We start from the raw sequence: 16338 nt of genomic DNA on the forward strand, positions 1-16338 counted from the left end.
GGTAATAGTAATATCAGTGTTTATTTGATTTTGTAGTGAGAAACTTTTTTTTTTTTTTTTTTTGACAAGACTGAAGACATAAGTGTGGCTTTTATAATTGTAAATGGTCGCTTGAATGTACATTTAAGGATCACAATTGACAAGTCAACTAAAGAGGAAGATGGGGCATAGCAGTTATAGCAACATAAACCAGATATTTCTCTTCAAAGAATCAAGAGGTATCAAAATCCATTTATCTTCCCCGAATAAATAAGAACCAAATTCCTCAAAAAAAAAAAAAAACAAGTCAAGCAAAGCAATCAAATCAAATTAATCAACACAAATTTTCATACTTTCCTTAAAATCATATAATCAATGATAAAATAATTAAGGGAAAACTACAATTAAAAATCAAATCAAAAGATGCGAAATTGGGGATGAAAAAGATTACCAGTAAAAGAATGAAAATTAATACACTCGATCTCAAACTGCCGGGAAAGCATCGGAAAGACGAGATAGCTTCGGAAAGTGGAGTTGGTGAAGCATGGTAGATCCTTTGGCCGCCATTGTTATGAAAATGATAAATTAACTAAACAACTCTAACTAATAACTATAGTTAAGTTTGAAATATGGTTTCCAAAGACTATATTTAACTAATGTACTCCGTATTACTCTTTTATGTCTACTCGTATTATATAAAATTAAATGTTACTGTAATAAAAACTCAATATTCCAATAATATACATACATTAAGATAAATCCAACAATTTATTTATTAACATTTTATTTTATAAAATAGAAATAAAAGATGTGCTAATTATTTTGATAATGAGGAAGTAACTTGGTATTGACGAGATGAACGTGAAGAACTGTGGTACGGGAAAAGCTGAATTGTCTAATAATAATAAATTTTAAATTTTTCTCTGCTTGGACAAATAGTCTTGAATCAATTAGGCAAATAAATAGTTTTGTATACTTGATTACTTGTATAATCGTATGATGTCTATGCAAGACTTGTGTTTTTTATTCGCTAGCTTGACGTACTAACTTATTGATTCCATCGTGCATTTTAAGGTAGTACATGTCTACTTGCAAAACAAATTGATTAATAGTCCCCACTCCCCAACTCCCAACAAAACAAATTAAATGCAATCGTTAATAAGTTAAAGTTTGTGTTTGGGGACCAAGTTTTTTTTAACTTTGTGTTTAAGGTTAGGGCGCTTCCGGCCAATAAAATGTATTCCCTGAGCTTTAGGATGGGGGCAAAGAATTTTCTAACAATGCTCAATCCTTGTCGATGGACAAATAGTGTTTGTTCAAATACGGAGTTGTTGGCAAGCTTTATGATGCGTGTAGAATTTGTTTTTTTTTTTTAAATTCATCGACGTACCTAAATATTTCTAAATATGCACTATAGGCTTAAGCCTGCTATTTCAAGAATATCGAAACACATGAACCGAATGATAAGCAAGAAATTCATGAAATTGTTAATCAAGAAGAAAGCTTAAGTAGTTATTACTCATTAGTGTAGTCGGCTACTCAGCTTGTTTAGTTCACAATACTTGTAATAGAAAATTAGAAACAAAGTTGATAACAAAAGCAGCACAATAATGTTAGGAATAAGTTTTGATAAAATGTCACAGGTCACAGCAGGAATATATCATGGTGTTGAAACCCATTGTAGCCCACTTGTGAGTGTCCCACATTGGAGAAAGAGGAGAGTTAGTTCCACTTTATAAGGTAGAGGAGTTACTCCTACTATTGCCAATTGGTTTTAGTATGGAAGCTCCAAAGCCTTGTTTGTGGCCCAAACTCTCCTCTTCCTTGTTCAAAAATTTAACACATTCTCATAGGGTGCTATCTTATTCATATAGCTAGCAAAATATTACATGACATAACACTGGATAATACACAAGATAGACATAAGCAAAAAACACTGTACTAGGAAACAAAAAGATAGGAAGCCTTGCAACTACAGCTTTTTCAATTTCTCCTGAGCCTTTGTGTTGACCTCCTCATCACTCTTTTTTCGGCCTCGTTATCCTTCCAAAAGTCTCCACAAACCAATCATGATGTCGATCATCCACGTATATCTTCCCAATGACATAGCCGATTATAAATCCACTTACACACCCCAATGATCTGATGATCCAATCAATCAACTCAGTATCCTCTTCATCATTTGTTGCGTTATGTGGAGGTGATGATGGAATGGAGTCTTTCTTGCATTTTTGAGACAATGGAGCTCCACACAATGCCAAGTTCCCAACAAAGGAACTATTGTCAAAAGTATTGAATTGTTCTCCTTCGGGTATTGGTCCAACTAGACGATTGTGTGAAACATTGAAGACCTCAAGAAAGTTTAACACTGTCAACTCCCGAGGGATCGAACCTGAAAGAATGTTTTCAGAAAGGTCTAAGGACTCGAGGCCTGTAATGTTGGCCAGAGAAGATGGGATAGGACCTACAAGATTATTGTTGGATAGATTAAGTGTCTGAAGTCCTCTAACATTCCCAATGTCCTTAGGGATTCTACCTGTGAACTTATTGCTTGAAAAATCAATGACTCGCAATACGGTCAATATCTTTGGGTAAAATATTTCACTCCCCTTATTTGTTATGGTGACAACATAATTGTAAATCTCATCATAAGGCCAAATTTGATAGTTTTCGACATAATACATAAAAAATAAAGAATTGGATGAGTTTGATAAGTTTTCAGTTGAAATTGCCATTGCATCCCAACTCTGAAAATACCCAGATGGCAAGTTACCAGTGAGATAATTATATGACAGATCAATTATACGCAGCCTGTGAAAATCATTACAAACTGAACCACGGAATGGGGTTGTTATCTTCCCGTAGAAGTTGTTATGCCTCAGGATAAGAACTTGCAACATGGGAATACTTCCTAACCATGATGGGAAAGTGTCATTAATACGATTGCTTCCGACATCAAGTACCTCAAGAAAAGTACAATTGACTAATGACTTTGGAAGATTACCCTCAAAGCAATGCAATCTTCTCTTGATCATGGCACAGTGGCTTCGATTGCTGCAAGGAAGGCTGGTTAGAATTAGCAAGCACGGAAAAATCGAAAACAAGTATTGAAAAAGTAAAAATTAAAAGAAGCATGTATGTAAAGCATCCCAAACCCATTTTGATATATCTGATTTTGTGAGTGAATAATTTTTTACTGGCAAATAACAAATTGAGAAATGGGTGGCTTTTATAGCCATAGACAGTCACTTGGTTGAATGTATATGTGGTGATGGTACTTGAAGCTAAGAATCACAATCGACAAGTCTACTAACGGGGAAGACGGGGCATAGCATTTGTCACAAAACATTGAAAAACCGAAATCATCTAGAGAAGAAAAGGGAAGAACAAAACAGATACTTGACTTGTCTTTGGAGATGTCAATATTACAAGTTGGAGCAACACAAACCAGACGTTTATTTACAAAGAATCTAGAAATGTAAAAGCCTCTAATCTTTTTTGATTTCCACTATTATATGCAAAGAAAGTACGAGTACTATCTAGGCTTTATCATTAGCTACTTTTGTAAAACATGCTTGCAATTCCCTCAGATTTAGAAATACAATTACCTTAATCTCTTTGAAATAGTTTTTTCTATCCATATTTAATGCAATAAATTCCTTGTATATTTCTAATCGCATAAGAAAGTTATGGGGTCGGGGCCATATGAGCCTTAATGTAGATCATCCTTGCTACGAGGCTAGTTAGAGAGCAAATAAATTCCTTGTATATTTCTAATTGTTTTCCAAAGGCCAAATTTTTTTTTCTAACAATGTACTAATTGTGTTTAATAAGATAGGCAAGTTGAATGACGCTTGTGGAATACATGTTTTCATTCATTCAGCAATCTTATCTCATAGAATATTATCTAATTTATCCATCAAAATATTACACAGGCCATAACTTTACATACTAGAGACTACATTTAAACAATAAATTTTTTATTAAAAAAAAAAAAAGGAAATTGCTTGATTAACTGCTGATGCTATCACACTTGATGCACAAAGCAAAAGCCGGTTGCATCTGCAAGTACATCAACTTCTCCTGCATAGCCGCGTAGTACAGCTCATACTCTAAGTTATGAGAGGTCTCATTTCAGAACGGAGGCAATAGTTAAATGTAAAGCAAAAAATGACTCGAGAATTGCTCTGAGGTAGAAATCGATTATTTAATAATCATGGGAAAAACTAGCTTCCTAAATGCATTAACTTGTTGTAAAATTAAAGCCCTAAATTAAACAAAGCCTAGCATGTATATTGTACACCAGATTCTCTTTCCCATAAAAATTAAGAGAATATATGCAAGTCAACAAGTTCTAAAAGATTAGGGGAAAAAATTACAAGAAAAGCTAAAACTGATTGAATTTCTAAGCTTTAAACACCTCACCAACCTCAGTCTCCTCTAGTGTGAGGCTGCACACATCCACAGAAATGAGTTCTCTTCCGCCTGCGTGGGGTCCTAGTTCCACCATAGAGATAGTCTCGTAGGAGGACTCTCGTACTGTGCTCACTTACTCGGGTTCCACCTTTGCCTACTTTGTTATTGTCAAGTTTCATTAGAAGAAACTGTAACTTCTGCACTTCAAGCTGCAACCTACCGATCTTCTCTGATATCCTCCGTGCTTGCTCCAAGCATCTCCTCCTCTTACCACCCCCGTTTTCTGATGAATCAGCCGTAACTGATCCATCAAAAGACGATGCTGTTGAGGAATTTTCAATGTTCTTCATTAGTTTTGCACTGTACTCGAACAACTTTAGGATTGTATTCTCACTTTCCAAGAGTTGCTCCTTGACATTGTCACATTCAATACCCTTTCCCTTACTGGAGTTGTGTTCAGTCATTTCCAACTTCTCCTTCAGATCTTGCACTGTTATCTGAAGGTTGGTTAGCTTTTGAACATCAGAAGCGAGCCTCTCTAAGGTCTTCCTCTTGTTATCCTCCTGCTCGGGATTCATAAATCTCTTCGAAGTCAGTTGCTGATCATCCACTCTTAATTCCTTCTCCACCATTGACTCTATTGAGGGACGACCACTCCTGCTCTCTTTTACAGAGTCGAGGTGAGAGTACTTGTTGGAAACAGTAGGAGCTGCTCTGCTCTGCTTGCCCACTGTGAGATCAATGCTGCCTGCTTGGTCAATGGTTTCCCATAACTCGAGAATTTGATCATTGGACCCTGTCACTTTTCTGTTTTTCCCATAGGATGAACAATCCGATACCTGATCAAGCATAATGTCTTTCATCAGAAGCTCCTCCTCTGGAGGTGAGACATCAGGATTTGTTTTTCGGGATTTTGTTTCATCTGGATGTGATGCAACACGCCTACTTAATCTTCCACTCCCACGGCGTGAGCTGCTTTGAGATTTTAGTGCCTCGATTTGTCGCAATGCTGAGTCTAGCTCAGAACGGACACCAGAGTTTTCCTCTTCTGCTTGCTGCTTCAGCTCTATGACTGCCTTTTCCACATCTTGGACCTTGGCCTGAATGTCATGCAAGTTCACAAACACAGGTGCCTGATCTTCATTCTGGTTTTCATTGTTTTCAACACCCTAAAAACATGAACAATGTGAGCAACGATTCAATAACAGTTAGAAGATTTCAAACAACACAAAATGCAGGAAAAAGAAAGAAATATAAAAAGATCCAAGCGTGGCAGCAGTACTAAACTAGGTTAGCAACAGAAATAGAAGTCCATAAAAACACACCACCTCCTCACATAAAACAATGAATATCACTGATGAGAGAATTTCACTGGGAATATTGAAAAGTTATATTGGATAAAAAATAAAATACTACTATAAAACATGTTTGGTAGAAGCAGTCTTGCAATGGAGATCTGTACTTGTGTGACATTAAATTCTGCAATGACAATATCTCATAACAATCCACTTGTTTTTTTTTTTTTCAAATATTGCAGCTGTTTGCGTAACAATGCGCGCACCAAGGGAGGGGAAATTCTTTGCGTAAAACATTCATCAATTAAATTTAGAAAAATAGGTGATTTTTTTATCAGTCAAAAAAGTACCTCTTTCTCCTCGTTGTCAGTTTTGTGAATCTTCTGGTGCCAATTAGCATGCTTCTCAAGAGACGCCAAGGAATCCTTCAGGGACATAATGGCTGAGAGATCAGCAGCCAATCGAGCCTTAATTTCAGAATTTTCACCTTCCAGGGTCCCAACTCTTTCTTTCAACTGAACAACATCTACACATTTGGAATAACTTTCTTCTTCAAGAATTTCATAAGCCTTCAGAAGCTCAGAGAACTTTTCTTTGATCAATGCTTCACGTACGCTGGAGCTTTGTAGCTCAATGAAAAAAGTGCCTGCAACAGTCTCCCATAGTTTGACTTCGTCTTTTCCCTTCTGTAATTCAGAGCTCAGAACCCGGATTCTTGCTTCACTATCTTCATGCTCCTTCTGCATTTTAGAAATCTGTGAATCCAGATATTCAATAAGTTCATGAAGGTCTTCACATTCTCTCAGTTGTTCAGCATAATTCTTGGACAATTCAAGTAATCGGATATCCCGATTCTCTTTCATTGACTCTGCTTCCAGAAGCTCCTTTTCTTTCAAGCAAAAAAGATTCTTTTCATTAGCTATTTCATCCTTTAACCTATCATTTGAAACTCTTACTTCTTTAAGTTCATTCTCTGACTTCTTCAATGAGAGCTCAAAATTGATATTTTTACTACGAGCATCTTCTAGTTTCCTCTCTACTATTTGCACTTTCTCCTCAAGAATACTATTGTCGCTGCAAAGCTTTTCAATATGCCCAGTCAATTGTATGACTTTCTTTGATTTCTCAGAGATGACATTCTTGAAAATAAATGACAGATTGTCCAGTGCAACTACCTCCCCTACCATACAAGAGCACTCATCCTGTAGGTTGTGCTTCTCCTCCTCCAAATCTTCAAATGCCTTCATCAATGATCCCTTTTCCTGGACGACCTTGTAATTCTCTTTCTGTAGATCATCATAAGCCCCCTGGAGATTAAACAGCTTCTCCCGGAGATCTTCCATTTCAGTGAGAAGAACAACTTCTTTCTGACTTCCCTCCCTAACTTTGAGAATTAACTCTTCATTACTCTCCAAAAGCTTCTGTATCTCCTTCTGGAGTTGATTTACTTCCTGGTTCCTGCTTTCAACCTCCTGCCTGAGGGAGTGTATAACAGCATTTAAATCTGCCAAATCTTGTTTAAGATGCCAAAGCATTGCAAGGAAAACAGACTTCTGGATTACAAGTTCTTGATTTTCATCCCAGGCTTTATACAGAGATGCTTTTATATCATCAAGTTTTCCATGAATACGGTTCACAACTCTTTGATCCTCATTGCCGCAGTCATCAAGTGTTGAACCTGCATCAGATTCCAGTGCATCTAACAAATGAAAGATCCCCATTCTCAATCCTTTTACTTGACCAGACAACACACTAACTTCATCTTGCTTATCAAAAATCTCCTTCTCCAGTTCCAAAATGAGTTTCTCAGACATCCTGGATGCTTCCAGAAGTTTCTCAGAGTACTTCTGCAATGAAGAATTATTGTCTTTCAGATCTTGAATACTTTTCCTCAGGATGAAGATCTCAAACTGAGCATTAACAGCTTTATCTAATTCTTCTTCAAACTCTTCTCTCATGTGATCACCCGCCTCTTCAAGAAGATAAATCCGCTTTTCCAAATCAGCAATCCGAGTCTGACTCAACTGGTTTGAGTAAGTGTGCTCTTGCTTTTCAGTATCTAAGCATACCTGCAGTTCTTGTACCATCTGAGTTGTGGATTCTCTCTCTTCCTCCAAACTTGTGAATCTTTGCTCCAAGTCTGCATGTCTTTTACCCAGTTCTTCTAACTTACAGTGTGTTGTTTCCAGCTCAGATGTCAATGTTTGATTCTCCGCAATAAGGGCAGAATTCTGGTCATCAAGGATCTTGCATGAATGTTCCAAGTCTTTAGATTTTACCCTCAACATCTCAAGTTCTGCATTGGCATCGAAAAGAGAGTTCTCCAAGAAAGTGTTCTGTTCTGAGAGTTTCTCTAGATTCTCAGTTGTAATCTGTAACTGAGATATCAGAAAACCTTTCTCGGCAACAAGTGTAGACTTCTCACCTAGAAGCATCTGGAAGGACTGCTCCAACTCCTTCACCCTCTTTCTTGCAGCTTCTAGCTCAGCATTCAAATTTAACAGAGAATTCTCCAGAAGCTCATTCTTTTGAACAAGTTTTTCCATTACCTTCAGCTTCTCCTTTACCGTAGCTACCTCAATCTCACTACTCCGGAAGCTTTCTTTGAGCCTTGAGTTCTCATCCTGCATCTCTTTTACAGATGAACCAAAAGATTCTGAATCATAGCCCACCAACTCCACCTGCCTCAACATATTTTGGTGTCTCTGGCTCAGACTATTTATTTCCTCCTTCAGCGAGGATATCTCTTGCTGAAGATTATTCCTCTGATCAAGCTGAAGCTCCAGTTCATGTTCAAGCTTCCCTTTACCCTCCTTCAAATCAAAGATCTGTTCTTCCATGCTTCTTATTGAAGCAGCTGAGGACAGGTTAAGGTTGTTGAGGCTCATGTTTTCATCCTTTACCTTCTGAACTTCGTCTTCTAAATTCTGTTTCTGATTCTCGAGGTCCTTCAAAAGTTGAACATTCTTGTGAAGATCAGCAGCAACAGATCTGAGTTCCTCCTGGACTTTCGAGTGCAGATTCTGAAGTGACTGGAAAGAAGTTTCAGTCTCCATAAAACGCATGCGCTCTTCCTGCACACATGTCCAAAGTCTACCTAATTCCTTCTGCTTCTCAGATAGCTCCTGGTCCTGAAAACCCACTTTCCGTTCCAACGATTCCACCTCAGACCGCAAAGAATTATTTGACCTATCCAATAGATAGCACTGTTCTTCACTTCCCTTTAACTTTGCTACCCCATCTTCAACCTCAGCTTTTAGCCTTTCAGCCTCTTCCTGCATGAGAACAACTTCACGTTCCAAAGTCACTATCTTGGCCAAACACTGCTCATGTTTAAGAACAGCAGCTTCCTTCTCCTCAGTTAATTTGGTTATAGTTTTCCTCAAAGATTCAACTTCTTTTTCAGCTCTGTCAGCTCTCTCACTAGTCCTGCTGGCATAATCCTCAGCTAGCAGCAATTTGTTCTCCAAGTTGGCTATCTTCTCCAAAGATTCCATATACTTGGAAAGAAGAGATTCTTTTTCAGCCTTCAATCGAGAAAGCTCTTCTTTCAACACTTCAGCTTCTGTTTCGGCTTTGCATGCTCGTTCATTAAGCTGTCCCGCATCCTCTTCCACACGAGATATATGGCTTTCCAAGCTGGATACCCTGTCCAGGCATTGCTGATACTGAAGCAGACTAGTTTCCCTTTCAGCTTCTACCTTTTCCAGGGCTTCCTTCAAGCTTTGCACTTGAGCTTCAGCCTTGCTTGCTCGTTCGTTGAATCCATGAGAATCCTCCTTGGCTTGAGAGACTTCAGACTCTAGTTTAGACAATCGTTCTAAAGTCTGCTGATACTGATGTAAGCCAGCTTCCTTCTCATCTTCTAGTTTGGCAAGGGCTTCTTTCAGAGCTTGAATGTCAGTCTCAGATTTTCCTAATCTCTCAGATTCGGAGAAAGCTTTAGTCTCGGCAAGATGCTTCTCAATCTTTTCCACGATTTCCCTCTCCTCTGCCTCTTGAAATTTAAGACCTTTTCTTGCCTTCCCTAACCCATTCAGCTGCTTTGTTCCCTTTCTACCAGCTACAGTTTCAGACTCAGATGATAAACCCATTGCACCCTTCTGCAATTCATCAGGATCAAATGAAGCTCGTATAGGAGCCTGTATTTCAGGCGTATGGGGACCGGAATCTTGAGTGCCATTAACAGGCCCATCATCATTCATTATAAAAGGAACCTGGTGTTCTGCCATTGTTTTTTGAGCCTGGCGAATCACCCCTGTAGCATGATCATATCTTTCAGCCAAAGCACGGTATGCACGATAGAATTCCTCAACTAATTTCATAAGCTCAGGCCGTTTCTTATAATACATTTCAGCTCTCCTTGCAAAAGAGTCCTCATCTACCTCAATGAGTTTTATCATTGTTTTCACTTTGCTATCCATATCTACAAGAAAGAGTGCAAGAGTTAATCACTATAGCTAGAAAGGCGAAATTCGGAACAAATTTTTGCAGTATAGAAAGGGCAGAAATTGTGACAAGATTAGATATGATAACACTTCCAAATTCAGACTCGACATCAATTGCATATTAACACTTAAACACCACAATAAGTACAGCATTTGCATGAATCCAGAATGGATATTACAATACTTCCAATACTCAAACATCAAAAAAAAGCAATTCAACCTTTTTAAATCTACCTTCAAAAAATCCAACCATTCACTACACATACAATACAACTATACAAACATTTCAACATCACATACTACTCAATTTAACAAATTATAATCTTGACATCGTGCAAACCAAATATCTAACAAGAAGTTGCATAAATCGCCTTGAAAATTGCAACAAAACAAAGCCAGAAGAAAAGCACATTATACCTGTGAGATTTTCCTTGAGCCATTTCGAATTCTTCGGGCTAATATGGCTATCCCACCACCAAGAATACATGTCTTTACTTTTCGCCATAATTCAGTCAAAAACTATCTCAATTTCACAATGCCAGCCTGATCAAACTGCCTTAATCACTTAGCACAAAGTGCTACACAAAATACAAGGTACTGTACCCTTCAACTATATGTACCTGCAAACCAAAATTAATGATCTCGGGTTAATAACCAAAATCATTTTCTCGAAAAATGTTTTCCATCAAAACAAACGGGGCAAACATATAATAATCTTATTATGTTAAAACAGGCCAAAATTTCCCTTCCAAAGCACCTGAACATTCAACAAACAGGCAGTCCAAAACCCCAATTTTACAATAAGATCAAATTTCCAGAATTAATTACATAAAACAAAAGCTTATGAAATAAAAGGGACAAATTATACTTAGATGGTCAGACCCATGATTATTTCATTGAAAAGGAATCATCTTGAATACTTCAACTTTATTAAAGCTACTAATTCAACCAAAATCCACCAATCAACTGGAAAATCCCAACAACATAATTCTGAAATTAAATTATGAGTTTATGACAAGTCTAAAAATCCTAAATTCATGAAATTTAATACCATAACCCAAAAAAAAAAAGGTTGGGATTTTTAGTTTCTCATTCAATAGTCAAAATGATCCAAGACAAAATACAAAAACTATATAATATATCAAAAATTAAATTAAAACTTACCAAAATAAAATTGAATAAAATGAAACCCAGTTGAATTCTTCAGTTTGACTCCATGTTTTTCACCCCATTACCGTTGGATCTCTCACTTTCTCTCTCTAGAACTACAGAACTGATCCTCTGTGTACCTTTATTTTCTCTCTCCTCTGTTTTTACTTTGCCTTTTATTCTCTGCTTTCTACTGTTTGGAGGGCTGTCACGCTGAAAAAGAAAACAATTATTGACAAAATTTTTTATTTTTATGTATTTTTTGGGGTTATATTGTACTTGAATCGTATTTATACGTTATATTTTATCAAGTGGGTCCCAAAGTTTAAGTATTTTATATGAAAAATGAAAATAATTGGTTTTTGGGGTGATTTTAATTTCTTAATTTAGTTGAGAGATTTGGGGCAAATCCTATGGGATTGTAATTAATTGAGAAGAACGTTGGTAATTAAGTACTAATTTGATTTGATTTGATTTGGTAAGATGTATTTTTTTCAATGTTAGCAAAAATATTGACTAGGTTAATGAGATTTTAAATGACGAAATTAGCCTTAAATGAGATTATTGAAAATGTTGGTTCTTCTTTGGGTCTCTAGAAGTTGATGGACATCATTATTTTGCTAATCAAGCATATAATATGAAATTTTGTGTATGTTTGATGAATTAATTGGAATATTTTAATACTCTAAGCTTACGCAAAACCCAAGTTATTCTAATAGATCCCTCTTTCAATGCAATAAGATATTAAGATCCTTATTATGATCAATGAAGATTTTGGTCAATGGTATCATAAGATGCGTATATATATGATACTGCCTAACATACGCTATGATATTCCCTCCTTTTTCTTTTTATGTTCTTGTTTCGGAATGTTTGGGTCATAGAGTCAATAACTTAGATTATTAAAATATCTACGGATCTGTGTCACATTTACTGAATTGAGCTAAACTGAACTGATTAGACTTTAACTAAATTGAGCTGAAATGTACGGAGTATATTTGATGAGAGAGGGAAATTGGGAGCTGACCTAGATTGAACTGATTGGAGTTGAATTGAACTGAACTGAACTGAACTGATTAGAGCAGAATTGAACTGAACTAAAATTAAGTAAATGTGAACAGGCCCTACATCTAATTTTAAATTTCGACTAATTTATTGTTTTTATGGTCAAAAGTAAAATAATTTGGATTATATCTTATTTAATTTCTAGGAAAAAATATATGCAGTCTTAGGGCTGCAATTATTTTTTTTAGGCACCTTAGAGCAACTCCAATGGTTGTAGCTAGGGACTTGCTTGCAATTTTAATAATTCCTTAGCTACTAGCTTGACCATTGGAGCTAGAAAACTCAATTAGCTTGGCGCAAATTAGCTTTGCCAAGCTAATTTGCTTGGAAATTAAATTTGCCAAAATAAAATGTTTATTGCATTAATTAAGCTCTTTCCATGTATTTTCTATCCAACAATAACTACTAAGCTAATAGCTATCCATTAGAGCAAAAAGTAGCTAAAATGATAATTACTTTATAAGCTTATGTGGCATGACAAGCTAATTGTCAAATCAGCTTGCCATTGAAATTGTTCTTAGGGCTGCATATAAAAAGCTAAAAATGAAAAGAATTGACAATAAAAAAAAAACATTTATTACACTGATTTGCTCGTGAATTGTTGATAAATTCCCAACTTCATAGTTAATACTAAAAATGAATTACGGGGTATATTAAAATTTTATATGTATCCCTAAAGCATTACCCTTATTTATATAGTATGATATACATATACTAATATCCGTCTCCACGTAATTTTTAAATTTGAACTTTTTTTTTCACTTACACATAATTGAAGATATGATGATCTAAATGAGTCTAACTTTTTTAAATGAAATGTTTTTTTTTATGAGAAAAAGCGTGACTTGTATTAATTTGTTATGCTTGTACAAATAGAAATTCGTTATAGTTGTTTTAGCTAGATTAGTCTCGTGCAATACATGATTTGACCAAATGATATTTTCTAACATGATTTATTTTTTTCCCATAAAAAAAAAAAAAAAAAAAAAAAAAAAAAAAAAAACACAAATCAAATAATACATCAAATAGTGGAAAAAAAATAAAAAAAAAATAAAGGTCATACAAAACTTGAATGATTAAAGGGGTACTAAGAAAAATTATTTTTTAGGGATTTGTTAAACGTCGCCCGCAAATCTCCACATAAAGCTCACAAATATTTTTACTTTGACTCTTTTGCCCTTTTTCTAATTTTTACCGAAACCGTAATTCACTCTCACGAAGAATGTGGAGCTGGAGTGGATCGCCGAGGGACACCGAAGAGCCGTCATCGTCGCCGGAAAGCGAGATAATCCGGGGGAAAAATTACGAAAAGTAGGGGTGGCGTCTGGTCAGGACGCCGCCACCATGGCTGTGGCGTCCTGGCCAGACGCCACCCCTAATTTTTGTAATTTTTTTTTTTTTTTTTTTGTAATTTGTTATTTATTTATTTATTTATTTTTCTTTTTTTTTTGTAATTTTATTTAAACTTTTTGTAATTTTTTTTAAATTTTATTTAAAGTTTTTGTTTTTTTTAATTAAACATTAAAACAAAAAATTCTGATTTAAAAAAAAATATATACATTAGAAATAAAAACATTAACACATAAAACAAAAATATTAAACATTAACAAAAGAATTCTGATTTTCCAAAAAAAAAAATATTAGACAAAAAAAAAAAAAAAAAAAAGTGGTAGGGCGCCTGGCCAGGACGCCCAGCCCCTGGTGGTGGCGTCTGCTCCGGCCGCCGGGACCAGGGGGCTGGCGTCTGACCTGGACGCCCAGCCACGGCGGTGGCGCCTCTGGAAAACGCCACAACCGTGGCTAGGCGTCCAGGTCAGACGCCAGCCCCCTGGTTCCGGCGGCCGGAGCAGACGCCACCACCAGGGGCTGGGCGTCCTGGCCAGGCGCCCCACCTCTTCTGGTTTTTTTTAAAAAAAAAAATTAAAAAAAAACCCTGCCACCGTGAGCCGTCCTTCCCTCCGCCGCTGTGGCCGCCAAGTCCTTGCCTTGCCGCCTCAACATTGCCGTATTTTCGCGTGATTAGAGTGTGGGTATGGGTTAGATTTTTTTATTTTAGGTTTAGGGCAATAAGGTAAATTCAATATAGATTTGTGGGCTTTATGTGGAGATTTGCGGGCGATGTTTAGCAATCCACATTTTTTACCCCTCCAAAAAAAAAATTAATTTTTTACTGGTAAAGAGAACAGGTTGTTCTTTCGTAAATTGATACCAATAACAATACAGCTGACCAAATTTTTAATAAAATAAAAAGTAAAAATCATAAAATGATGGTATTATTTATAGTTTTGGAGGAAAAATTTTACTACGGAGTAACAGTATAACATATGTCTAATTTTAGGATAGGATGATATCAACGGTTGCTATTTTAGTATCAATTATAGATTATAGATTCAAGCTTAGAGTTTGATATCCGAATTAATATCCAATATCCGATCTATAGATAACGATCATGCATTCATACGTATATATAATTTCATACGTACTCCGTATATAAAAATCGAAATACAGTAGGTCCACCCTTTTTATGAATCATGAAGTACTGTATTTTTTTCATTTGCAATAATTACATTATGTACAATGTACTTTTGCTTTTTCAGTTTTTTTTTTTAAATTTATTTTTTATTTTATTTTTATTTTTATTTTTTACTGCAAAAGAAGCCGGATAAATGACCTAAAGAAGTAAGAAAGCAAGTGGTACAAACTACAAATGGTAGTAATTTAATTCTTCAAAAAAAAAAGGTAGTGATTTAATTAAGGTATAAAATTAATTAATTAGGCGTAATTAAAAGCTGAGCAGATTTTTTATAAACTGCAAAACTTTTTATTGAAGACGGCTCCGTGGACGGTGGAGAAGGTTGCCCATTCCACACCAGGAAAGTGGAGCACAAGGATTTCTCTCCTTTACATTTTTTATAAAAAAAAATAAAAAATTATGACATTCTCTCTTTACAAATTGGACCACGTTTCTTTTGTATAATTTGCTCTAAACACATTTTAATAATGTAATAATTAGCAACTAAATCCAGAATGTTGACTACGTATTAACGTATGTGTATAGAATCACAAATATGGACTCAACAGCTTTTTTTTTTTTTTTTTCTTCTCTTATACGGATTGAACCGATAAAAATGAATATTTTTTCGAAGTTTTTATGGGGTGTTTAATACTTTAATGAGATTTGCTTGGGCAATATTTACTTGGTCAATAATAATTTACATTAACTTTGAGAAGCATAATCTATTTTTAGTCTGTATGATATTGAACTAATGCTTATTTCTTACTTATTTAATTATCATCATGTTTCTTTATTGGTATGATCCCATATTCATACATGATAAATAACAACCGCATCAGAAAATAAGTAAGAGTCACTTGCATGTAAAGACAGGGTTTTTCATGAGGTTATACGGAGAGCATCACATTTTTTTTTTCCAACTTCATCGTTGTTAACACTCTCGATCCGCAACTTTTACGTTCAAGTTGAAATGGGATATGTGGTGCACGTACATGTTAAATTTTGCAATATAATCATCGACCACTCTTTTATTTTTTTTTATTGATCTAACTATATAATATATAGTACATATATAGTACGTAGTATTTTGTAATTGGTAAATACTAATAATTTGTATAATTTATATACCAACAGATGTTATGCATATAAATTACGTAGTATTTTGTAATTGGCTAATGGATACGGTAAACATCATAAAATTGTCGTTAGACGGTTATGCTATTGACTAAACACGTACATTATTCAAAACAGAGCAATCATAATCATACCCATCACACTAGCAATATCAGCAGGTCAATTTTAGGCTTGTATTTTGTTAGGTAATAATAGCAATTTAATTCAAGAGGATAAAATTTAAAAAGAATAATGGTGGATGAGAATATACTACTCGTAGCATTGAAGGTCGGCGCGCATTATGGTGTTTATTTATGCAGGCATATCATCAAATGGTAGCAACAGTTTACCAAAAGCC

At 35.5% G+C, this 16338-nt stretch overlaps 2 protein-coding genes across 2 annotated transcripts; both read right to left on the minus strand.

The window, feature by feature from the left end:
* Positions 1-1559: 1559 nt before the first annotated feature.
* On the minus strand, positions 1560-4531 carry LOC110728989 (receptor like protein 30-like). The gene is made up of 2 exons (XM_021908681.1): positions 4409-4531; positions 1560-3033 (listed from the first exon to the last, which is right to left on the minus strand). Exon 2 carries the CDS (start codon positions 3012-3014, stop codon positions 1998-2000), a length of 1017 nt encoding a protein of 338 aa, XP_021764373.1. The 5' UTR covers positions 3015-3033; positions 4409-4531; the 3' UTR covers positions 1560-1997.
* LOC110728988 (protein NETWORKED 1D-like) lies at positions 4172-11541 on the minus strand. Its single transcript, XM_021908680.1, has 4 exons — positions 11303-11541; positions 10556-10758; positions 6041-10116; positions 4172-5564 (listed from the first exon to the last, which is right to left on the minus strand). Exons 2-4 carry the CDS (start codon positions 10641-10643, stop codon positions 4410-4412), a joined length of 5319 nt encoding a protein of 1772 aa, XP_021764372.1. The 5' UTR covers positions 10644-10758; positions 11303-11541; the 3' UTR covers positions 4172-4409.
* Between the last annotated feature and the right edge of the window lie 4797 nt (positions 11542-16338).

Source organism: Chenopodium quinoa, unplaced genomic scaffold (assembly GCF_001683475.1).
Source record: "Chenopodium quinoa cultivar QQ74 unplaced genomic scaffold, ASM168347v1, whole genome shotgun sequence".
Classification (NCBI taxonomy): domain Eukaryota; kingdom Viridiplantae; phylum Streptophyta; class Magnoliopsida; order Caryophyllales; family Amaranthaceae; genus Chenopodium; species Chenopodium quinoa.

What these genes read in the sequence shown, in the direction of transcription:
- LOC110728989 (XM_021908681.1), bottom strand. Translation starts at nt 3,014, where the DNA reads ATGATCAAGAGAAGATTGCATTGCTTTGAGGGTAATCTTCCAAAGTCA.
- LOC110728988 (XM_021908680.1), bottom strand. Translation starts at nt 10,643, where the DNA reads ATGGCGAAAAGTAAAGACATGTATTCTTGGTGGTGGGATAGCCATATT. An exon ending in GCTCAAGGAAAATCTCACAG is followed by an intron (nt 10,117 to 10,555) that starts GTATAATGTGCT and finishes TCTTTCTTGTAG; the next exon opens with ATATGGATAGCAAAGTGAAA. An exon ending in CTGACAACGAGGAGAAAGAG is followed by an intron (nt 5,565 to 6,040) that starts GTACTTTTTTGA and finishes TCATGTTTTTAG; the next exon opens with GGTGTTGAAAACAATGAAAA.